This window comes from Heliangelus exortis, chromosome 8 (assembly GCF_036169615.1).
Source record: "Heliangelus exortis chromosome 8, bHelExo1.hap1, whole genome shotgun sequence".
Classification (NCBI taxonomy): domain Eukaryota; kingdom Metazoa; phylum Chordata; class Aves; order Apodiformes; family Trochilidae; genus Heliangelus; species Heliangelus exortis.
The window spans coordinates 15,928,579-15,954,103 of NC_092429.1; the positions used below are offsets into that span (position 1 = coordinate 15,928,579).

At 37.8% G+C, this 25,525-nt stretch overlaps 1 protein-coding gene across 18 annotated transcripts; it reads right to left on the reverse strand.

Annotated features, from left to right (window-relative positions):
• Positions 1 to 21,985, reverse strand: KYAT3 (kynurenine aminotransferase 3). Of its 18 annotated transcripts, none has more exons than XM_071750632.1 (15): positions 21,847 to 21,886; positions 20,505 to 20,609; positions 19,166 to 19,266; positions 16,386 to 16,444; positions 15,191 to 15,335; positions 12,386 to 12,535; positions 11,072 to 11,158; positions 9,980 to 10,102; positions 9,769 to 9,889; positions 6,491 to 6,567; positions 5,513 to 5,602; positions 4,715 to 4,901; positions 3,750 to 3,823; positions 3,234 to 3,320; positions 1 to 1,906 (listed from the first exon to the last, which is right to left on the reverse strand). In XM_071750632.1, exons 3-15 carry the CDS (start codon positions 19,262 to 19,264, stop codon positions 1,844 to 1,846), a joined length of 1,362 nt encoding a protein of 453 aa, XP_071606733.1. In that variant the 5' UTR covers positions 19,265 to 19,266; positions 20,505 to 20,609; positions 21,847 to 21,886; the 3' UTR covers positions 1 to 1,843. The 18 variants fall into 18 exon arrangements, with proteins under 18 accessions (XP_071606733.1, XP_071606727.1, XP_071606726.1 ...); XM_071750626.1 differs by lacking the exon at positions 20,505 to 20,609 and adding an exon at positions 19,379 to 19,533 and having other exon boundaries at positions 19,166 to 19,223; positions 21,847 to 21,863; XM_071750625.1 differs by lacking the exon at positions 20,505 to 20,609 and having other exon boundaries at positions 11,117 to 11,158; positions 21,847 to 21,973.
• Positions 21,986 to 25,525: the final 3,540 nt, after the last annotated feature.

The following is a 25,525-nucleotide window of genomic DNA, read 5'->3' on the forward strand; positions in this document are numbered from 1 at the left end:
TGAAACCAAAATTCAAAGATTTTATAATTTTGTGCCATGTCAGAGGCTTAAGAAATTAGAAAATTTTGATTCACATAATCATACAAACATTTTGTAGAAACCTATGTTTCTACCATGTGTTTATGCTAGAAAGATTTGCTGAGTTTTATAAAAATTTACTTATCAATTAAAAGTGTCAGACTATTTTACATTTTCCTTTCCAAAATTATCATGCAGCTCAAGAGACTGTTGCACCACCTTCTTAGTTCCTGCAGCAGCACAGCTTCCCATTGCAACTTAGATAAACAAATTTTAAACTACTTGTAAAGTGTAGATTTCACAGAAATTTAGTCTTTTAAAAACAAGTTCCTCCTGGAATTTAGTGTAGCAATAGCCACATAAAGTTCATGCTGAAATTTCTGTTAAGTCATTTGCATTACTAAATTGATTTTTATGCACAAAGACTACACAGACCACCTTAAAAATACCATCCTTCTTCCTCCTGGTGAGATCTGGGGAATGGCAGTGCAATACAGCTAACAAAGACTACTGAAGCCCCAGTTACTGGACTCCCAATAGCCCAAGACTAAGAAGCACTAATGACAAAGCCTAGCAAATGTTCTCATACTCCAGGTTTTGTACTTCTTTTTGGGCCATGGCCATGGTCACAGCCTGATGCCATTCACTTAAGAACTCAACTTTGTCATCACAGAAATATTTGCAAAACTGGATACTGAATTTGTTCAGGCCTTCCACCATAAGGCCTGTGGGAAGAATTCAGAAACAATATGGAGAACACAACACACAATTTTGGAAGGTTACCTACCTAGAGTGCTTCTGCTAGTGGGAAACCCATCCTCAGGTTAAAAGATCACAGAGAGAATTGGAATAGGAGGCAATTGGAAAGGAATTCTCCGTATTGATTTCTTTTGAAAGAGTCCTTTATCAACTGAGCTTGAAACAAAGTCAGTTGAGCTCCAAAGAACAGTATTAGGCCCATCTCCATGCTCCCCTAGATGTAAAGAGTTTGAGATATTTGGTGTGAGGGTACCAATGTTGTGAACATGGTAAGAAAAAGGATGACAGCATCAACTATGTCACTGTACATCTGACTGAAGAAGCCTCTGAAGCATAGTCTTTCATTCTGCTTTGTAGATTCATCCATGTAATAAATAAATAGGTAGACATGAGCAAATACAATTCCTATTCTAGATGCACCTTTTATAAATTTATTTAGGACTGAATACTTTCAGAACATCAAATATGGGTATTGTGGGAAAATAACAGTAATTATGCAACTTAGCACTTTTCAATCTTTCCTGTTGTATAAGCACTGTATTGATTTAAATCAATCATTTTATTTAAAATTATGCAATTTGTGTATGGACAGGGTAGGTAAGTATGTGTGTAGAAACCCATTGGAATTATCTAATATGAAGCATATCTTAATTTTCCTCTACTGCAGGCTATTGGGTTTCACAAACCACAATGTTTAAGTCCAACACCCCTCATTTCTATAATACCTTATACCAAAAACACCCACCACCTTTTACTTGTAAGTTTGAAAATAACTGTATCATCTGATTATTTCATGAAGTCCTATAAATGTTTTTCATTCAGTAGAAGTGAATCCCACACATATATTTTTTCTTACGAAAAAAGTAAATTATTTTTAAAAGAACCTCCAAGTTGCATTGAATCCATTATCTTAAATAATCATTTGAACTCCTCAGCAGGTGGCAGCATGAAGTTATTTACAATGTCATATTAATTCTGTACTGTATTAAGTAACTTACTGTTAAATTTGCAATAAAATCCCCTACTATTAGATAATGGCACTGGATGGAAGAGTTCATACTGAAGATCAGGCTGTCTGTTTATTCCAGTTCTTCAGGATCACTTCAGCTGCATCTAGTGTGCTGTCTTTCTGTAAAACAAGGGTTATCACTATTAGTCCAAGTATGGAATTCTTAAAAACAGAGTAGTAGTCATTACTATATCATCCCATATCAGTATTTGGCATTTTCAGTTGCATCCTGTAAATATCTGTCAGTCACTTTTTCATTATCAGTTATAGATGGAAATCTAGGCTATACAGAGAATTCAGTGCTAATTCCTTGCAAATTTTGTTATATTTAAAAGAAACTAAAACGAGAAACTTTTCTAGCACTCATACAAAAAGCAATACTTATAAAAATGCCTGGAATTTAGGCAGTAGAATACTTGGTAGTTCTGTACTGGAGACATGCTAGAATAGTTTCCCAACTTCACATATATGGTTGGGATTTTTAAATCTCTATGCCAGCAAGTTATGCTATGACCTACTTAAACATAATCCTTCTAAAGATGGGTAATCTATCCACTGGCCAGCTTTGTGGCTAGGCTGCTACCTGGTGAGTCATACAAGTAGTCTTTAACTTGACATGATTAATGATGTTCACCCTGGGCAAGCCACATTTACAACCAGCAAGTTTCATCCTGGTTGTTACTGGCTCAGTTTATAAGATAGTTTTTATACCTCATCAAAAGAACTAAGCAACACAGGCAGAAACTCTGCTTCATTACTGGTTCAAGCTTAGGCTCCAATCTTTACCCTAGAACAGTTAAGAAGTTGCACATGTTCCATTATGCTGACCAACTGGAAAACATCTTAGGGCTGTGGGCTAATGACAGCCTAAATACCTGACCCCAAGGTCTTTCAGTGTTTTCAGGAAGAGATTCAATAGAAGGAAGAATATGTGAAAAGGAGGTTCTCAGAAAATGGCAAAAGTCAGCCACTTCACAAAAAAAACCCTTGCTTTCTTTTGTATTTTCCAGCAGTATGAAGCCCTATGTATCTTCAGGCAAGTGAGCTAAACTTGAAGGTGACTTCTTCACTGTTTTTGTTATTGGAAACTGCACAGGCATGGGATATATGACTCTGCTATATAACTGATCTCTGCTCCAAATTCTAGCATCATTAACCTTAACTGATAACATACCTGTAGTCAACAAAACAAAAAAAGCCTACACACCCAGTTGTTTTCTTCCAGTTGCCCTACTTAGCCATGCCACCCACATTTGTCTGTTAAAGTCCCTCAACAAAAAGACAGTTGAAGCTACTTTATGCTGAATTTTACACCATGATAACTTTCTGTTTCTAAAACCATCCAACTCAGTAGATCCTGATGGGCAAGATGTAACACTAAGTCTCTAGCAGATTTCGGTACTGTACTGATATTTAGGAGTCCTAAGTCACAAAGACACAAATTTACCTTAATGAAGCAAAAACGTATATATTTTTCAAACTTCTTTTTTGTCTCAGGACCAAAGAATGCTGAAAGAGGAATTGCTGACAGCTTCTGAAACATAAAAAAGAAATACTATTTGCTTATTTTATATATGGATAAATATCTGTTTTATGCATGCTGATTTTACTGCTCCATTTCTGGAACTCCATCCCAATGTGTGAGGGAAAGACAAGCTTCAGTTTGGTATGCACTAGTTAGACTAAATTCAAACTACTTTTCTTTGACAAACCATTTCAAACTTTTTTATAACTAGCATTTAAGCATACTGAATGAAAAGTGCTGGGACAGAAATCAAACCTACAGGGTACACAGTAAGCATATTTAGCAATACTGTAGCTACATCAGCAGCAGCTACTATAAACACCAAATAATATTTTGAATTTAATATCTTTACTACATTATTTATAAAGAATGGTTGCACTGCTCTTGCTTTCAATAGAAAAGCATTTCTCAAACTAGAGTATGACTAAGACACCTCACCTTAGACGTTATCATCCATTTGACAAATTTATAATCATAAGGTTGCTTCTCGTCTACATCTGAGAGATCCACATCTAAAAAAATAAAATTTAAATCCAACATGTTATAAGATTCCAAGATTCCATTAGGGAGGCATTCATAGACAACATTATGGCAGTTAATATTTAAGAATAAAGATTATGCTTTTCTATTTTAATGTATCATGACAAACTGAGACGTAGCTTGGAAGACAGCCAGGCAGTACTCCAGAGAGTGGTCAAGCCTTGGTTACTGAGAGATCAGGACTGTGGAAGGTACTGAAAAATCTGTTAATTTGATGGACAGCTCTAATCACTGCAACTCCAGTTCTCTCACCTGTGAAGCAGGGATATCTAAAACTTTTTTACATGTGGTAGCTGTGTTCAAACATTTCTGTGTTAATTAGGAGTGCCACTAGGACCAGTTAAGGTAAAATGTGGAACTAGAAAATGTTCCCATGTGAGAATTCTTCCTCTGAAGCTACCATAGCCTAAATTTCCAAAAGGTTTTGTAAACATTGGTAGCATTTTACCTTGTTTAGAAATCAGAATGTCTCAAAGAGCCTGACTTCAGATTAAGAAAAACAAACAAACAAAAACAGAAAGGGGAAAGTACAAATGTTATGAGCTCAGAATATTAAACCAGGTGCTTGGCACTCAAACTTTTTTATAATCATAGAATTTTTGAAAACAGAAATTTTTATTCACCTGCTTTATCCTTCCCTAAAGCTTTGCAAAACACAGTAGTTAGGATCACAAACAAAGGCTTTCCCGAAGCTCATAAAATCTACCTCCTAGGCTAAGGTCAGAAAATTTCAGCCCTAATTAGTACTTCTAACAACATTATGCAAATATGAAATGAGAATGTAGTTTATAATGAAAGATGTATTTTCAGCTTCACTATGATGTTTGCTTTCCACACCCTTTTTTAATAAACTTTGTACTAACTTAATGTAGAAACATCAACAATCATAAAGTATCCTCCATCTGGAACTACAGGCTTCAGCCCAGCTTCTTGGAGTAGCCGAGCCATCCGGTCACGCTTGCTTTCCAGCTCTTGAGACAGAGAGTGAAAATAGCAGCCTGGGTCATCCATGCGCCTGTAGTCGATCCAAAGTGCTTGTGCCAAAGCCTCCTTGAAAAGATAATCTGTGTTGAAAGTACTCACAGACACCCACACACTTTCTAGTGAATCAACATGGATTTTTTTTTAATTTTGGTTCTTACTAAGCAAATTACCATATATAAATGACACAAGCTACATCCAAGAGTGTGATTTGTTTGTTACTTTGTGTTATGGCAATACCCAAAGCACTCAATCATTTGCAAGGCACTAATCATATGCAGAAGTCACAGTCCTTGACACAAGGGTGTACACAAGGAGACCTGAAGTCAAGCTTAAATTACTGATAATGATGTATAATAGAATACTAGAAACTGATAGAGAAAATGCTTGATAAAACAAGACCTTACTGCACCAACTTTTATTTGCTAGGAAACATTGTCATGTTGTATGCAAGAAACAGCAGTTTGTATCTGAAAGAATCAGCAATACTGTGGGATTTTTTTGGTTTTGGTTTTGTTTTTTAAAATGTCTGTTGAGCCAATCAAATTTGTCTCCTCTTCCTGCAAATAAGATGTATTTTGAGTACTGAAATGTCATTGTTGTGGTTACTGTTTTATCACAGTGAGGCCTTGAGTTTTGCTACACCAGAAAATAATCTCCTCTGCCCCGTCTGGACCTACCTGTAATGGAGTTGGGCAAGTATACAGTGTATTTTGGTGAACAACCTGCAAATGCTTAATCAGGTTCTGGGGGCCAATAGACCAGCCAAGCTATGGGAAGAAAGCATGAATATATTATGCTTACAGCAAGGGGGTTATTAAAAATAAACAAAAAATTAAAACTAGCCAGTGTCCAAAGTTCTTCTATTTTAAGAATTGGTAATGAATTTGTTCTGATAAAGAATACAGAAAAGAGGTGGTTTACAAAGTTTGCTGAATGACACTTAAAAAATTATAAATTTGAGACAACAGTTATAATTTCACTTATCCCCATCTCTCACAGGGTAGTGAGCAAACTATTAACTCATCATATACCAATGGCTAGAAATGAAACTGAGCATTTATTAGAAATGTTATTCCTAAGTGGTTTAGAACTTTTCATTGCCTAAGTTCCTCTGTCAAAGGTGGTTGGAGCATAAAACAAAAAGCTCACTATTGAATCAGGTATCATGGTTCAGTTTGAGCTCAGCTGAAGAAGAAACAAGAACTGCCAAATGGTTACTCTTTGTTCACTTTCTGATATATGTTTTAAAGTAAAGCAAAATTTAATCATTAAACATTTTACAGAAATATAAGCCATTCCAGAACATACCATTATCACAATCTGAAAATATTACTACAAAACTGGAAAGGTAAAATATTATCATATCCATGTTTTCTTCAGTAATCTTTACTGATTTTGAACAAATCATACTGTGTTTATATTTTTAGGATTGTTTTCTCATGAGAGCTTATTAATCATGAGAAAAGAAGAGAATTCGAACATAGGTTTTCAACACAGGTAATTGCTCCAACTGAATACTGAACATCTTAATATTTTGGAGACATGGAAATTTGCTACAACCTTTCAAAAGGCAGGTTTTAAAAACAGAGACCTTTTAGTTAATGAATGCATTCTGTTCTTTATATAACTGAACATTTTATATTGGTTCTTCTTACCTTCCAGCCAGTTACACTATATGTTTTTCCAGCACTTCCTATAGTTATTGTTCTTTCCCACATCCCTGGCAACGTAGCTGAATATAAAATAAAATTCATTTGGTACAGATGCACTCATATAATCCATGCAGTTAGAAAAACTGTACTGCTTCCAGTTCAGAGCTATATGCTGATATATCATTGCATCATATTAAGCAAGCAAAGAGAGCATTCTAAAATTATAGCAGTTGTAACAAATGAGAAAGGATATATGGGCTAATGCTTTTTTTGCAGGACAAGAAGCAAGGATTAATGACAGAAGAAAGAAGAGGCAGAAAAAGAGGCACAGTTTGTGAAAACTGCATGTTAGTAATCCTCAGTTAAAATGCATATTATTCATAAGAAAGATATTATCTAAGACGTGGCTACTCATTCATCTCAAGACAGCATTATTTCTAATGCCCTGTAACAGCACCATATATATACACCACATATATAACATCAACTCAGGCACTGAAAGCCAGTTTGATAGAACTGTCCGGTTCAGTGTGACTGGCTGTCTCAGATATCAGAAAAAGAAAATAATTACTAAGACTTTTAACCCAGAACTGAACACCACAAGCATCAGAAAACAGCAGAGTGAGGAAATAAATTACATTTTGTTATACAATTCAAACAGGCCTAGGACTGACTGACAATAGCAGCTAGCTAAGAATGTTTGCAAAAATTAAGAGATGGATGGAGGCCTTTCTTTGTATTTGGTAGGAGACCAAAATCCTCTGTTTTCTTTCCAAGGAAATGACAGAGCAATAGTCTCCTCCTGTAGTTTGCTTTTTTTTCCCTGTACACTACTTCAAGGAAGATCTATTTGGACTCTTTAATTTAATTCATTTTCAACAGAAACAGGTAAGACACAGTTAAGTCTGAAACACAAAGTTAGACAAGGTCATACTACTGCAATTGCAGTGGTAAACATCCAGCTCCACCTCATTTGTACACTAGAACCACTACCAATGAATCTGTCAGTTGTTAAATCCCTTCTCTGAGGAGGCCAATGAACAAAGATTTTCCAAATAAAACCACTGAATTTCATAAGGAAGTTTTTGCAGCAGGTATCTGCATTAGACATGGTATAAGTCTTGGCAGTTATTTGAAAACATGCATTGTTGGGTTTTTTGTTTGTTTGTTTTTTGGTTTTGTTTTGGGTTTTTGGGTTTTTTTTTTTTTTGAGAACAATTGCCAAGGAGAGAAACAAGACATCAGGAAAAAAAATCTTATATTCCTTATATCCACTCAACTGCTGTGACCTTGAAAACAAAGGCAGTTTGAACAGATGCATCTTCCAGCTAGGTAGGTTGAGAGTACAGATCACTTCCTAAAGGCAACCAAAGGAGCTCTCACAGATTGCAAAAAGAATTGAATTTCTGCTTTGCCTCATAGTCACAGGAACTCAGCCTTGGGGACTGAAGGTGACAGCATTTCAAGCAAAACCAGCAGCAAACGGGCACATGGGAAGAAGGAGCTCTAATCCTTCTACAAGCATCAGGTTTTAAATAGAGAGGGAAATTCCTCCTTGCCATATGGCAACATCATTACAAGACACCATAACCAAGTCTGACTACAATTGAAAAACTAATGAAGTGCAAACCAACACATATAATAAGCCTGTTACCTGGGATGGCACTCAGCTTGTTGAGAGGCTTGTTAGAATCCTCAGTTCTGAGATGCAATCTCTAAATCTGCCAGTGCAACCCTAATCATTACTTAGAAGAGATCCAGTTTTGCAGAAGTCATATAATGATGAGAAACAGGATGAAGTGTCTCTACACTACAGAAAACTGCTTCAGTAACACTACAAAGATTGAACCAATTTTATTACCTGTGGCTAGCAACTCCTGTTGTATTAAGGTACCACCATCAGACACTGTAAATTGATGCAAGATCCATTTTGCATCTCTCAAAAAAAGTGCTACTGCATTTGATGGAATATGGAGCAGTATTGTACAGAAATACAAGAATTTTTCAATAGTGAAATAACACGTTTTTTTTTTCTTGTATTATCTTTTGTAGACTTAAAAAAAAAGTCTGAGGAACAAGTCTAAAAGAGATCTTCTGTTTCTTTTACTGAAATAATGCTATTGTTTACAGTGATACTCTGAAGGTTTCAGTAATTTCAACATGAAAGTTAAAGATGATATAATCAAATCTCCTAGAGAATCCATATCTCCATAAACCAAGCTAACTGTTCAGCCTTTAACTTGCACTACCAGTACACAGTATTTATATATATATATATATATTTTTATACTTTATGCTAAGCTACGGAGTGCCTTTTGTTCAACTAGAAATGTTTTGGGTTGAAGCATTAAAATGACAATAACAATAATAACAAAAATAGAGTTACTGTGTCTTACAGCTCACATACATCAACAGATCTAAACCAAGACCACACACTATAAACTTTTACACAAATGCTCAGCTGCAGCATTACAGGATTTGGGAAGGAGTTCAGTAACCAGCACTAGATTCACTTGTTCTGAGACAGTGGGAGTGATTCCACTAACTTCAGCAAAACTTGGATCAAGAACTAAAACAAGAGGGACAGGGACATAACATCGTATTTCTTCTTCTGGTTTATTCTTGCAAAGGTGTTTTACCCCTCTAGCAATACTGTTTGAAGACTTCAGCATGCTTTCACACTGCCTGTGCAGCAAATTACTTCATTGAATTAAATGTCCATTGCTTGAGACTGTCTCTGCACTTTGGAGAGACGGTGTTCATGCACTACAGCCACACAAACCTTTATACAATTTTTTTCTATTTCGAAGTAGTGGAGCAAAAATAATCCTGCTTTTCATTATGCATTTCCCTCACTGATTCTCCCTACAATCCTCCAAGAAAGAACTTCTGATCCCTGTTCCTTCTACAAGTTCCTCAGAAAAGAACAACCCAGTGCACATACATGAGTGGCAGTTATATTTGTCATAGCCAACAAAGTCACTGAATAAGGATGGGATATTCAGGGGACCATAACTGATTTATGACCATCAGTCCCACTGATTTATGACCATCAGTCCCACTGATTTCTATGGGTATCTGCTCCAAAGTTGGAGCAATAGAAATTTGGAAATTCTATTTGGAAAATATTATATAAAATACTTCTCAGGAAAGGGAGAGTCTAAACAAAGAAAATAATCAAAGCTTGAAGCTTGATCTCTTTCCAGCAACCATTATCTCCAAGAATCATGCTTACAGCATCACTCCACAACCACTTTTAAGATGCCACAATAAATCAATACCTATTTTAATGTGTTTATTTCCTTTGTACACCAGCCATTCATACACCTCGTCACTGATGCACAGGGTATCATGCTTAATACAGAGATCAGCTATTATCTGGAGCTCTTCTCTGGTAAACACCTGGGATATAAGAAAGTAAGGGACAATGTGTTAATCACAGTATTTAAGGCATACTCTAAAATTATAGCAGTGTGAAAGCAGGACTCTTACCTTGCCTATAGGGTTGTGTGGGGTATTCAGAATGATCGCTTTTGTTTTGGAATTGAATTTATTTGCAAGTTCAGCAGGATCTAAGACCCAATCAGCACTAGATGCAGAGTTGCCATCATTTTTCTTAAAGATAAAACCAAAAAAAAACCACAGAAAACCCTCTATAAATTTATGCATTATTTGAATACAACATTTTACAGCCAAATAGAGGTGCCCAAATTACCACTCTCAGACACCTGCATATTACTGGGAGAGGGACAAACCAAAAACAAGGGCATGAAGTAGAAAATACTTGAAGGAGCTTTGTCATTCAAAATGCCTGCAGGAGGAAGGCACCAGAAAAACACTCATGTACTCTCACTGCAGTGCTGGATGTTTTGTCATCCTGTGCTGTTGATGGTGTTCATGCAACAGTCCTGCCTAAAGAGCTCCTCAGCCCTCCCCTGTGCAAGGCTGCCAGACACCCGAGGCAAATATAAGAGGATCAAGACTTTGCAATCCTTGCAGGCTGTCATCAAGCCAGAAATACCAATCTGAAATTTAACCCATACTAAAATTATTCCTTTCCAATAATAAACAAAACAGTAATTCTAGTATGTATAGGAAATATGTCTACAGCTTGATTTGGAATGCAGATTTTGCAAATGAAATTATATTCTGTTGTTATAAGAATTGCTAAAGGGATCAGAAACCAAACCTTTTGAAAATTAGTGGATCACAGGATTATTAAAAATGGAAAAGACCTCTGAGATCAAGTCCGACATATGATAGTGCTGAAATGATCCTCCTTCCTTTATTTGCACTGAAAGCATTTTCTGATAACATCCAAAAAAGGAATTTTGATCAGCTTCCAGAATGCACAAATCAAAGTAAATGAGAAACACTGTCCCACCTCTTCCAATACTATTAAAATATTCTATTTATTTTGGATTATTACTGTCTCAGACTTATGCTATAGCAATCTCATTTTTATAGAAATATACTATATTATGAAAAACTATACAGAACAGCATTGCCTAGAATGTGTTCATCAAACTGTATTAAGCATGGATGAGAAACCTTATGATAAATAATGTTTAAAAAGCTACTCACACATCTCAGTGGTATAAAAACAGGCTTTGCACCCGCCATCCTTACCATTGGTTCATAACAGTCATAAAATGGCTCTATTATTATTACCTGGAATTACAATAATCTGTATCAGAAACAAGATAATTTACTGTGCATAATATCATATTTCCAGATTTACTTTGGTGGTGCAACTTTGTAATTTTTCTGGCACTCCATCATGATTGAAAATTGTAGAATGTTCCTCTTTTAGTACATCACATCACTATGTCCCCAGTCCAAGTATCATAAACATTACTCCTTTTTGACAATGCAGAGGCTGTTCTTCTATACTTATACATTACGAGTATTAAGATGTATTAGAAATGTTTGGTTCCTGCAGAGATTTGAAGGTGCAAAGCAAAGATGCAAAGATGAGAGATAACAACAGGAAATTTTCAAACCGCAGCACAGCTGCCCTAATTTTGTTCCTAAAATTCTGAAATTTCCAAGTATCTAGAAATTCCAGAAGGATGGATTAGGTCTGCAAATTTAATCAGAAGAAAATTTTCAGGTAGAAAAAGAGGATCAATTCAAGGAAAATTGCAGAGAGGCTAGATAATAGGAAGAGAAACAAACAAACAAAAAACCCCAACCAAACCCAAAGGCTAATAGCAAAGAACTGTTACCAGAAAAGAGAAGTGAATATCAGAGCAACAGAAAAGGAAGAAAAGATAAGCCTAAAAATATATTATGCAAGCAACACCAACCAAACACTGAAAGCAAAATGCATGACAACACAAAAAAGTTCTTGTCCACTACAGATACAAGCAAGTACTCCCCCCAAATTATTTTTAATATAATTGTCAAAAAGGAAGATATCAGTAGGGAAGAGGGTAACCATCACAACTAGTACAGTGAACTAACAATAATTTCTTTAAAGAACTTTTTGGAAACCTATGCTGCTACCCTGAATGGTCCAAAACAGAACTTGAGAGACAAAAATTATTCAGACACCAACAATGCTTCACACCACCCTTAGTCTTCTGTCTCAGACAACAGTCCACAAGTTTTCTCAAACAAGAAATCAGTGTGTACTGTGTCACTTAATAGTAACAGTGATAAAGAAACTGCTGCAGGTACCTTTAGTATGAGAGAGGGGTTTCTAAATTAGTGAGTGATAAGAAGATACATGAAGTCTCCTACTCACAGCTTCTGAAACTAAGATGTGCAACTGTAAAAAATCAAATCAATGGTGACCAGAAAGAAAACCCAACGTTAACATATTTATAAGTGGATGAATAAAGACCAAATTCACATTTCAGTGACTGTATGTGAATATTTCAAATAAAAACTTACTTCATCTCCTTCTTCAATTAATGCCTGTATTGTACTAAAGAGAGATCCATAAGCTCCCACTGTCACCAGGATATCTGTGAGAGGATCAATCTTTCTTCCACAGACTCTCTCGTACACCTGAGCCAAAGCTTTTACCAGTGATGGATGTCCCTGTTTAAAGGAAACAAATGCAACTGACTGGTGTGTTCCAGACAATGTACAAAGCCTACGTTTGGGGACAATAATACACTTCAAAATAGAAAAAATATGAGATGACCCCTCAGTGTTAACAGCTGTTTACAGGTAGCATCATTTAAAGTTTTTGTACATTTGGGAAGAAAAGTGTTTCAAATTTATTTGTATCTACTAGGAAATTATTTTTGTGTATCTAATGCTTTTTAATTTGTATATTATTATCAATTGTCAGGATAGCTCCAGGTAGCCTACAGACGAGCTAGGACAAGAGACAGAAGAAGAGGGAATACTCTTACACCAACTGATCCTCACCCCCTTTAGAGTCTTTTTCCCATATTTCCATATTGACCATATTTCCATCTGAAGCTCCTTTTGTTTCCTCCCTTACCTTTCAACTAAAATTTATTTGGTTCAAGGGAAATCTTTTTATGCTGTTTATATAATATAGTAAACAGCATTTGTGATCAGAATGATAATTCCTACAGTCATAGCCCAACTCTCAAAGCACCATTCACCATTTGTGTCCCCAACAGGGACATGATGGTTAACACTCTTCTCAAAATATGAAAATAACAAAACAGAAGCATGCAACAAAGATAATACACAATATGGAAATAAGACCACGCAACTCTGTTTACTCAGGAAGACTACAGGTTTCCTGCTGTGAAAATCTTTTTTCTTTTTGAATACTTGGTAGAAATAGAAAATAGCTCAAGGAGAAAATGCAACACAAATCCTTCTCTAAAATACTGAACATTGTACCTCCATACATAAGGCATAAGATCATGAGCCCTTTTGTAAACAAGAATATTACCATAAATTAAGGCTTACAAGTAGTTGTTGAATCAAATTAAAGCAATTTATTGCCATGAGTGTGTCAGCTACACAGGAATGCTGCATCGCCCAGGTCATGTTCAGTCACTCCATGGGCTGCAGCCCTACAATGAATGAGAAGTCCAAGTGTGGCAGAGAGCCAAGACAATCTCTCAAAAATAAGATGGCTGAGCATCATTCATACTCATTCCTCCCACATTTGCTACCCTAAGTTCTTGTGCTCTAAAACCTTAGAAGTGCAAAAGCTTGTAGAGGTAGTGCAAAGGCTGAAGATGGGAATATTGGTAAAAATTCCTGGGTAATTACTATGTACAGTGTAATGTATCTGCAAATGTTCATAATTATCATGGAAATCAAACTACTTGGAAATAAAAAAAACAAAACAAAACACAAAGTGACAGAAGCAAATACTGAATAATTGCATGCATTGGGGAAATTACATTTACGCTTAATTTGCAAATTGTTTTAGAAAATCAGTCGGTGAATATTTGCTCCAGGGTAGGCAGAAGCTCATTCTCTCTGTAGCTTTCCCCTCATGCCAAGACTCCCCCAAAACCTTGACTTCCTGGTAAGCAAAGACTTTTCTTTTTCTGAGTAAAGGTATCATGGGTGAAAGAACATACTAATGCTCAGCCCAGAAGTTCACTGAATCCCTGCCACCTTTTGTTTGTGTCCAACACTAAATAACTGCTTTACACTTTCCAGTATATATATAGAGTTTTTCATATTGGTAAAAACTTTTTTTTTTTTAACTTGCAGAGACTCTTTGCACACAGCAAAGGTGATTAAACAAAATGACCCAAAGAGGGATGGAATGACACTGCATTCACTGGGGCTATATTTTTTTATTTCTGGTCTTGTCAGGGCCCTGAGTGACCTAATGGCCCTGACCACCCTCACGTAAGGCCTCTCCCCAGAGCTGTGCCCCTACCCCAGGGGCTTCATTTTAGTGCTATGCAGTAAGGCTGCTGGTCTGCAATTCACTTACAGCCATGCCTGTACCTGGCCATAGGCCCTGTTGAACCTGGCCCATACCTGCACACAGAATTTGTGGTTTGGCCATAGTCACCCTAGACCTGCCTGGTGACCACTGGGTTTTATTTAACTGTGGTTAGCATTACTGGGTCTGATGTGTGGCTTGACTTCCTGGCTTGACTTCCAGATCCAGCTCACCACCAGAGGCTTGCCTGGTAATTTGGGCTGCCCTCAATCACCATCTCCAAGCCTGTCTTGCTCAGCTGCTGTGTGACTGGGCAGTGGCTGGTGAGGCCTTTGCCCTGCTCCCTTCTCTGATGGGGAGAGATGGCCACTGCTGCCCCCCATCAGTTCTAATGCACACAGATCCTTAGAGAACAGGTAAAAAGTTATCACAGACTATAGACACAATTGTGCCACAACCACTAACACAACTCTTGGCCTACCAGTCTATACAATGCTTTTCTCTCCATGTTGCATAATCTGGACATCTAGAAAAATACTATACAGACTCCTTAGGGTCTTGTAGCAATCCTGACACATGATTCTCATCTAGGAAACATGGTATATCTTCACCACAACATATAAGATAGACAAACCAAACAAGGAAGTGGTCATACTAAAGAGCAATAGTCCAGTTAAACATCCTGCCTTGGACAGTGATAAATTCCACACTCACTCCCAGCTTGAGCTAGTTCATTAGTAACAGGTAAGGCTACTAGATAAATTTAATTTATAATACTACAACCTACAGATAAAACTAATTTAAAGCAAAGTCAATTTTTTTCCTTGTGGTGTGGACTCAAGTTTCTCAGCACTTACAAAGCCTCGAGTGTACTGGTTCAGTCTGTCAACTGCTGCTGCCTTTGCCAGCTCTTCTTTGACATAGGTGGGAGGGGATATATCAGGAAGGCCTTGACCAAGATTAACAATTGAGGGATCTGCTGCCACCTTCGTAAATTCAACCCTAAGGGAAGAAAACATCTTAAAGTTAGCATACCAGATTTTCATTAGTATGAAAAGACAAAAGAAAAAAAAAACCCAAAACCAAAACAAAACAACAAAAAAAAGCATTTAAGCATTTCACTTAGAGACCAAATTTTGCCTGTGAAAACAGGTTACAGTAAAGTGCCCAAATGGCAAATAACCACAAGAGTCAGCTGAGTCAAGAAGAGTATGACTTTCTGCATCCACAGAATAATTTTTCTGCCAGCAGAACCGAGTTTGGATGTGCACACACACAAATACACAGTAACTTTGGATGTGGGCAGAAATGTAACAGTATCCTCTTTGCAAAATGAAGTAGACCTAATTAGAACAGGCATATTAAATGATTTAAAGGCTAGATTTGGTCAAGTGAAGGAGTCATTTAAACTATTCAGTCACCTCAGGATGTTACAAATTTTTTTTTGGTAACTTGAGGCAGCCTGCTGTTTCAGGCTACTCATTAATTCTTCCTAGAAGCCTGACAGATACAAACGTTAGAATTCTTGAACAATTTTTTTTCCACATTTCACAGGTAAACTTTGCATTTCATCCTTTCCTCACTACCTAAATGTTAACAAGATCAAAAAACAAAACAAAACATGCCATATCAAAACAAAGCACCAAAACAAAACAATCCACATTGCATCACAGTTCTGTCAAAAATGGATATAAATTGCTAAAACTGAGTTTGAGGCTGAATGACCAAAATGCCTTGTATACATGTATACACACGATTAACATAATCCCAAAATAGTGCTTGCACCAAGTTTGCACTCTTGCCCAAGAGTTATACTTGTCTTGTGTGGTTTGCTAAATGAAGAGAAGCCCAGGCCTAATATTTAAAACTCAGTAAGAGTTAATTCTTACCTTAAGCAGAATTTGCTTCATTGCTTCCACACAGGTGCCAAGTATATTTCAGCAGCTGTAGAAAGTGCTATGCACTTTATTTGTGATAATTCTCAATTTGGAAAGAAAATATTTCAGCCAAAGTAATTTTCTGAAATTTGCAGATATTTCCCTTTTAACTTACCATACATTGCTATCAAGGCCTTCAATTCGTCTTGTGTTTTTGTGTCTGAAGGCCATTGTCTGCAAGATCAAAATATGCAGACAGAAGGGTTTTGTTAAGAAATACAAAGTATTATATTGTTGGATTTTGCATGACAAACCCTCCTTCATGCTTTCTCAAATATACTGTTGCCAGCTGAATTCAGTAGTTACTTTAAAAGACAGACATGTTCTTTCATGAAAGCTTCTATAATAGCTTGAATTCAGACTAATAGGAAAACACACAAAAATGTCCTAAATTCTCATTCATCATTATCTGAAGGCACTGAACTTTCAGCAAGAATAGATCTGGGGTGTAATTCAGCTCAATAGCTTTAAAAGATGGCCTATAAGCTAAAAAATAGGGTACATACATTCTTTTTCTTTGATATGATACTGTAACAACTTAAAGACTGTTTTATTTCTAGCCCCATTCCTGCTCAATCCAGTTTGGAAAGTGTGCATTTTTAATGTATTTTTATTTGTTACATTGATGGGTAAGACGAAAACAAAGACATTTCATATTTTCATTCAGACTTTTAATAGTTTGAAGTATTTACTCACAGCACAGCAAAACCACATTAGAACATGTTTGTGCTGTATATTCAGACCTTCAATTAAGGTCTTGGAAGACTGCTTTAGAAGAGACTTTCAAAAAGTACTCTCAATAAAGGCAGAGAAAAAATTACATCTGTAGTAGTTTTTAGATAAATAGAGAAAAGAAAGTTAGGGAAAAAAGAAAAACAGATTTATTTCTATGTGCAAACAGAAGAAGTGCAACTTCATTTCTATCTTTGTAAACTAGCTCGATATTGAAAAAAATTACATATTAATTACAGTCCTTCAGCAGTACAGACACTCCTGTCTCCAAGTCACACTACTGATTTTAGTGATTTTTTTGGTCATGGTTTGAAAGATTTAAAACCCATACTCTAGCTACAATACTCTGAGAACAAAATGTCTGTGTTACCATCCAATTTTACAACATATGTCTTAGTAAATATGCTTAATGTTTGACTGTACTATATAAGTAACAGAGGTACTACTTAGACTGAGCACCCTCAACATATTTTTTCACATGCTAGATGACTACTTGTACTACAAGGAAGTCTCACTATTAATTTTCCAGTTAATAATAAGAAATCTTTGTGCTGCCATGGGTAAATTTGTTCCATCAAACATCTCTTCTTAATAGTGTTTCAATTTGCTAGAAGCTAAAGGCTTAGCAACTGCAGGACTTCTGTAATTAACTATAATGTAAACCTTACCTGCATTAAGTAACCACCCCTAGCTAAAAATGTATTGACAAGTAAAATAAGCTCTTACATTAAAGCTCTCATACTATTTTAAGTTTAAATACTTAACGATTCAAGTCTTCCTATTTATTTTGTTTTGTGCCTTGAAACTGGTTTTAAAACAGAATAGCTGGGTCATTAGTTGTAAGGTTTTCACAGGTTCAGCCCACAGTGGGGCTCAGGACTGCATTATTATTTTGAGAAAACCAATCAACTGACATTTTAAAATTAAACCTTAAGTAGCATTCTTTCTTTAAGAAGGAAAACAGAATTCTTAAGGGTCTTTTTTCTTTTAGCCCAGTTTTGTCATTACATGATAACCTTCCAGGCATTTCTAGGTATAGGGCTAGGATCCCCATGAGTTTAAGAGCAGTGTCAAGCAGGAGAGGTATATCCTCATCAAGCTCTAATTGTGACCTCCTGCCTTCCCTAGCACTTTCTATAAGGAAAAGGACCTGATAGAAAAATCAGGTGCTGCTGGTATTATCTTTCTTCCTAAGAAAGATGCAAAAGAATGTGATTAAATTCAATGGCAATCTGTTTAATAATGATAGAAGGAAATACTTCTACAGGGTGCATAATTAAGCTAGGGAAATCAGTGTTAAAATCTACAACTGAAGCAAAGCTCTTAAGAAAGTAATTAAGAACAACAAACAAAGAAACCAACAGAATTAGATTTCAGCACATTTAGTGAGAACATCCAACTCCTTTAAATAGAATGCAAATACTTCCGGCCCATGAAAAACTGACTCTGGCAAAACCTGACCTTCAAAGTGGTGTTCATGCTAAAAGAAATTTCTCATATGGGCAAAATATGCTACAAATGTCCAGTATAATGGTTTGAAAATCTGTTACGAAGGATCTGACGTGTGCTTTGGTTGAACCAAGTTGCTGACTAGATGAAACCCTGTTCTGACCTGAGAACATAATTTACATTCCAGTGTTCTATATGCAATGCAGAATGTGACTTCCAGGCACTTACCATGTTGCAAAGCTCTGTTTTCTCTCAACAAAACTGGGAGACTTAGAACGAAGGTAGAATTTTATAAGCTGGGAAATTGAGATGATTCTGTATAAAATTAAGTTATTGCAACATCAAGAAGCACCACTACTCTAATTTCATTAAAGGAAAGCTGACATAAAAAGAAGTTAATTGTCTTACCGAAAGCCTTAGATAAAGCTGGGATTGAACCTGTCTCCTGTATCTCAAGCTCTAGTGCCCTAAGAGCCAGGCAATCCTTCTGGCCTGTTGTGTGCTAGGTGTGACTTTAAATACTGAAAAGGATACACAAAGCAATAATAATCAAATTCTGGTTATGCTAGTGGAGTTAAATATTTGACTGATTCAAATATTTGGTTCTTGATATTAAACATTTGGATCACCATAACAAAACTCAGCGAATGCAAACATATTAACAACACTGCAAAATTAGCAGAAAGAGCTCTATCTATGAAGCTGAATACTTACTGCAGAGGCTGAAAGTCTGATAGATCTGGAAAGTACATCTGTTCGTAGTTGGTATGTTCTAATGCCAAGACAACAGAAGATTCGTGAAGGAAAAAGCATGCCTGCATAATAAATGAGTTTCTACACATTACTAAGCAATTTTAAAATATATGATCCTTCTCTTTTGCCTTCAGTGATTTTGTTTCATTGAAATGAATTCTAGTAAATTATTACCTTACTGCATTTTTAAGCAGAGGATGAAACTTAAACTGGCAGAGCTGCAAAATGTGTCTGAATGTCATCTATGAGGAAGGCTTCCTCTACTTGACAGCACTGATTTTCTTCTTGAATGACAATTAAGACTAAATGCAATTCAGCATTCAAAGTCTCTGTTGGAGTTGTTGTGAAAATATGTCCAGGTAATAAAAATTGCTATTTCAATTGCTACTTTATACAGAATAAAGAGCCCAATTTTTAATAAGTTACACAGCTTTAAAACTGGTCTCAGTTTTGAAGTGTTACAAATCAGGCATTCTAAAACTGAGATAATTAAGAACACCAGTCACACTGGAGAGGCAGACCTATGCACGTTACATAACTATACTAATTTCTGCCACAGTGACTTGACAAACATCAAATATTTACCATAGCAGAAGACAGGTAGAAAGGCCATTCTCTGCAGAGTAACAGCCCATTTACTAACTAGAGAAAACATGCTCTGTTACTCAATGACGATTAAAAAAAGAAATAAGAGCTGGTACTTCAGGCAACTACTTCCAGAATGTATTTTTAAGTATACATATTGGACAACATCACCAAAATGTCTGGAGTTTCTAAGAGAAAAACATGTAGCCCATGGGCCTGTGTCAGAAACACAGTAGCCACAGCTACAGCAGTGTAATTATTAACTTTGTTTTCCATAACTAGCTCTCTGAAGAACAGGTAACTCCTGCCTCCCTCAGACAAGAAAAAAACAAGAAAGAAAGGAAAAGGCCTATACTATTTCTATTAATAACAAAGGAATACCATTGCCTATTAATACTGTGAAAGCTACACAGACAAAACTAGAGAAGGCAATATTTTTTCAGAAAGAAAAATGGATTTAGTCCAGCAAGAAAGTGTTCTTAACATTTTCAATGTAAACTAAAAGGTCAACCAATAATCCCTTTTTAGGATGTCTTATTGAATGTCCTAAGTTTTATAAGTACGCTGGTTTTGCCTTTCTCTTATTCCAATGCTAGAAACTCGATTCTGAAAGTAGGGTCTTTCTCACGCAGTGCTAAGTTGGTAGCTAACTCAGTTGAACCCTCAGTAAAACCTACGTAATCTTATTGTATTTAGCAATCTGCAAGTTATTGACCTTTCTTTCAGAAGAAGGAACACTGGCACAATTTCCTCAGCTCTGCTGGCTGGAGGACTAGCAAAAGTAATCAGCAATTAAATCTTTGGCATTAATCAGAAGATACTCTGGAAGACACAAAAGATTTTTTTAAAAAACTGTAAACACAGTTTAAGTTACTTACAGTGCAAGCCCTTAGCATATTTGATAATAATAACTACATGAAATAAAAAAGATTGTAAAGGCCTCTATTTCTGTCCTTGTGCATGCTCACAAAAGCTACTTATGCAACACACTCGTATTCCCTTTAAGCATTACTATAGCAATAGCACTCTTCTCCCAGGGTCAGCCCAGAGACACTGCAAACACCTGCAGGAGTTAGGACAGAGGGACAAAAATGCATATCATTGCCATTTCAGTTTTGTCTTGAGGAGAAGCAAAATTAAATTAAAAAAAATGGAAACCCTACATGCAAAAGTAAGTTGCAACTTTCATAAGAAAAATTATTAACAGTTGTGAATCTTTGTAGCACTAGTGCCATGCCGCACTGAAAGACAGTGAGGTATTTGGCAAGCTTGACTTGACACAAGGCAATTGTATAAAACAACATTGCACGAGGAGCAGTAGAACTGTATCACTGTAACGTGGTCAGTCCATCCAAGCACCTGAAATGACCGAGGGAAAAAATTATATCCACCTTTAACACCACAGAAACTTCGAAAACCTGTTGCACCAAAAGTTCTTGCTGATAAAATTGCTGGACTCTGGGAAGTTTCATATTCTGATTAAGGGTCCTGAAAGTAGAAACTGATGTTTGTGACGGATTTGTTGACAGCGGTCGATATTCTGTCAGTTCTTTTTCCATGACTGACATGGAACAGAGAAAACTGAGCTTGGAGAAACAAATTTTAGAATATGGAACAAGGAGAGGGATGAGGCTATGTGTTTTTTTCTTTACTTCTTCCCCCTTACACAGCAGCTTTGCCATTTCGCCACTTCACATTGCGCTCATGCCTCCACCGACTCCCTCTTCCCCCTCATATTTTCCGCCTGAAGCACTCCGCGTTTGCGGGACACACCCCGCACCCTCAGGAACTGCCGGGCACCAGCAAGCTGCCCGCCCTCACCCGCAGGCCCCGCGGTCAGCAGGGGGGAAGCCAATAGCCATGGGCTGGCCCTCCACGGCAGCAGCCGCGGTCACCCTGCCCCTCCGGAGGGCCAACAAACGCGGCCACCCGCCAGCGTAGGCCAGGAACCGGACAAACCCACCCCGCCCAGCGGCCGCTGCCCCCCCGCGGGCGCTCGTCAGAGAGAAGCCCTGAAGGCAGAGCCTCCGCCCCCCTCCTGCAGCGCCACAACTCACCGCCCCGGCGCCGCCGACACCTCCACCCGCCGCGCTCCCGCCCGGGAAGGGAGGTGCTCAGCCGGCGGGGCGGAGTTGGGTGCCCGCCTGCCCGCCGCAACCCGGAGGGGCGGACGGTGCCCATCTTCCCGCCGTCCCGCGGGCGCTCCCTCGCGGCGCCTCAGAGGAAGGGGCGAGAAAGCCCTGAAGAAAATGGCGGTGGAGGCGGGCAGGAAGTGCCCTTCCCTCACCGCCCGCCCGGGGCGCTGCACGGCGAGCGGCCCAAGAGAGTGTGAAGCTGCGGGGCCGAGAGAGGTGAAGTCCTGCCCCGCGTCCGGAGCGGGGGGGCGGGCAGGCGGCGGGAGGCGGGAGGCGGGAGGCGGGAGGGGGCTGTTCAGGTCGAGTTGGCGCGGACGCCTTGTAGCCGCTCCAGTGAGGAGCGGGGAGATGGCGATGGCTGTGGCGGGCACGGGAGGCTGCGCCGTGCCACCGGCCATCAGCTGAGGCAAACTGGGCTTACAGGTTACTTTCTTTGGGCTGTCAGGAAGGAATGAAGCGTTGAAATCATTAATAATATCATACCTAAAATAACTCCTTATCGGGATAAGAGTGGGAGGTTTTCGGAGTTCTTTGGGTATTCCGCAGTGTCAGGATTTGCGATGCTAAGGTTCCCCATCAAAACCAGGGCAGAGCCTTGCTCCATTCATACAAGAAAAAGTGACCATTAGCCAGCACCTCCCCGTCATCACTACGTTTGATTATTCAGTTAGAAAAACATGCATATGTTTGAAATATATTTGCAGCCTATTTTTGCTACTTTTATGAATCTTTACAAAAACGGTTTGCCTGAGTATCAACATTGCTGTACAGAGCTGTAAGGGAGAGAAAGTTTGTACAACTCCAGTTGATTTTTAGGGTAAGTAACATGGTGTTCTTCACGTGCAATATCACAAACCACTGCAGAGCTGAAAGAAACTCGAATCAGATTTTTACAGGGGCCTGGCATGGTGTTATGTGTTAAATGCGTTTCTTGTTCTAAAATGTCCAATAATACAGATAAGTACAGAACTGTACAAGCCAGAAACAAAAGACTTTCTGTAGCAAGTCTTAATTGCTTTTTTAAAATGTTGGTGCTGGCAAGAGGTCTAGTGTATCAATAGTAATCACAAAAAGATGGATTAGCAGGCAGAATGCAGATATTATCAAATGTGATATCTATTAGTTAGATATCATTACTGTGTATATTTTGCTGTATTATGATTGAAGAGAACCAATTTTGTAGGATGAACTAGAACACACCTACTGGGATGTAGAAATAGTTTGACAAAGCCAGAACAAAATAGAAAAAATTAAGAAATTAGCCTCAGCTATTCTTTTTTATTCTAAACAAGACGAGCGAAGAACTTTACAGTAGTGTTCTCTTTTTTTTTTTTTTCTTTTTTTTTTTTTTTTTTTTCCTTCTTTTTTTTCCCTGTCTTGCTTTTTGAATATTCTCGTAGTCTCAAACGCGGTGCTCCTTATGGCACAGGACTTCTCCACGCATCCACCGGAGGGCAGCAGATCCCAATCCTTGCTGTGTCACGAGACGGCTCAAAGAGGAAAAAAAAACCAAACCAAACCAAAAAACTTCAGCCTTTCGTTTGCCATTTGGCACGTTAATTCCCATATTTTTCACATAATGTCATGTACAAAGCATACATCTCAAAGAAATCCATGCTATTTTATGTGTTCCGGGGTTTTGCACTCCTCTGAGGCTGTGTTACACATAGCTGAAGGACTTGTTAAAATAATGCTGATTCATTCTCAGCTGATGAAACAAGCACTGTTTTAGTCCTTTCCCTTTTAAGTGATGCTCAGTGTTTACCGGAGCAGCTGAGACAGTGAAGAATAAAAGCAGTTTTTGAAGTCTTATCTGCCCCAACTGTCTCTGACATTTCATCCCTTGTGAGACACCTGTGACTCCTGTTAGTGAACTGGAATCTTAGGAGCACGAGTTAATAAGATCCACTGCAGTTCAACTAACACAGCAAAGGCAATATTGTCTGTTCTTTTAGTTTCAATTCTATAGCATCTAGTGCAATAGATTTCAAACAAATTTCAGTTGAATTAATATGAAAAACATGTAAGAAGTCCAGCTTGTGCAGCAAAGCCCACTGTAGTGATGGATCATTATGAAAATTTTAGTTGCTACCTATGCTCAGTAACATTTTTTACCTTAATGGCATGTTGCACTTTAAGCAGGAAAGGTTCATTTTCTATAGAAGTCAGAAGGTCTTGAAGGAGGTCACCTTGGTACAGAAACCAATTGAGTAATTCAGCCTTGCCACACTTCTAGCAGTGTGAAAGGCCAAAACTTCTGTTTCAAAGATTGCTAACTTAAGAGGATTATTCAGGTTCTGGCAGGGCAGGGAAAACAGGAACACTGATATCTGAGCCTAATGATTGAGTCTTTTGAACTCAGCATTCACCAGTTTCCACAAAATTAAATGGGTCCTGAATCCCAGGACCCAGCTATAATAACCACAGATAAGTTGGGGTATTTGCTTTTTCAAATTTATCTTTCTCACTTAGAAGTAATACTTATTTCCACATTTAAAATAGGTAATTTTCCCAGCAGTTGCATTAAATTTTTGTCTTTTTTTAAGCACACCAAGTATCCCATACTGACTTTACACTTTGCATGAGTGAGAAACATCTCACTCGTTTTCTAAGCACATAATAATGCATCCTGAATTTCTGATAGACGTCTTGCATGGCTGGTCTAACTGCTTAATACATTCTCATTCATTAGAAGCAAGAATTAGTACATTTTTAGGCTAATTTCTTTTCATATAACCCAGCTCCATCTTATTTGTGAAGTAGGAATGGTAGTCAGGAATTTCTGGACTTCAAAACAGATTAGTGAGAGGCAGTTCAATTGAAGAGGGGAAAATTATTTGGCAGAACTTGGATGCACAAATCACACTATTAACGGTCCACAGAAAATCAGCTGACTCCAGCTCTGTTTTGTCTACTGGAGTTTTCTACCCTAGTTGCAGCAGCTAAGACTAATGAACCTGTATCTTGGTCAAATCAAAGTAGAAATGGAAAACATGAAATTCAGATCAGCTTTTCCTTGGGGTGTAGCCAGCACTTTCCAAAGTGGTACTATTATGCAAGTCATAAAAATAAAACCTTGCACATGGCAGTTCAAAAAGGAACATATGTGCTGTAATTTCCTTTTTATATGAATGTAAGGCCCTGAGATTTTTTTTTTTTTTTTTTTTTTTTTTGTCAAGAGGAAAAAATATTAAATTACTACTGGGAAATGTAAGTCGTGTTTACTAACAATAAATGAATGAAAGCCTGATCAGAAAAGCAACTGGACAGCAGATAAAAGAATCTCTTTGTACACAGTTCCTCTTCTTAGTATCTTCTGTTCCTTTCCTTCCCCAGAGCAGCACAACCAAGCTGTGCTAACAGCTCTGCTTTTCAAGCAGGAGCACAGAAGACAGGCTGGTGTCTACAGCAGTTCAGTGTCCAGTCCTGTATCTACACCTGTGCAATAGGTTAGGCAGGATGCTCTCTTGGGTGGAAGGTACCACCTTACCCCCAGCCTTTTGCCATGCTGCCATTTCACAGTCTGCTCTCTTGTAGCTGTAAGCCCTGCTCAAGACAAACAGTGTGAATCTTGGCTTTCACAAATGTTTATTCAAGAAAT

Coding starts and splice junctions, on each gene's coding strand:
- KYAT3 (XM_071750622.1), bottom strand. CDS start 21,970: ATGGGCACCGTCCGCCCCTCCGGGTTGCGGCGGGCAGGCGGGCACCCA. Junction 21,278..21,752: donor GGCAGCGGCCGCTGGGCGGG/GTGGGTTTGTCC, acceptor TTCTACTTTCAG/GACCCTTAATCAGAATATGA. Junction 19,267..21,180: donor AAGTTTCTGTGGTGTTAAAG/GTGGATATAATT, acceptor TTTATTATGCAG/GCATGCTTTTTCCTTCACGA.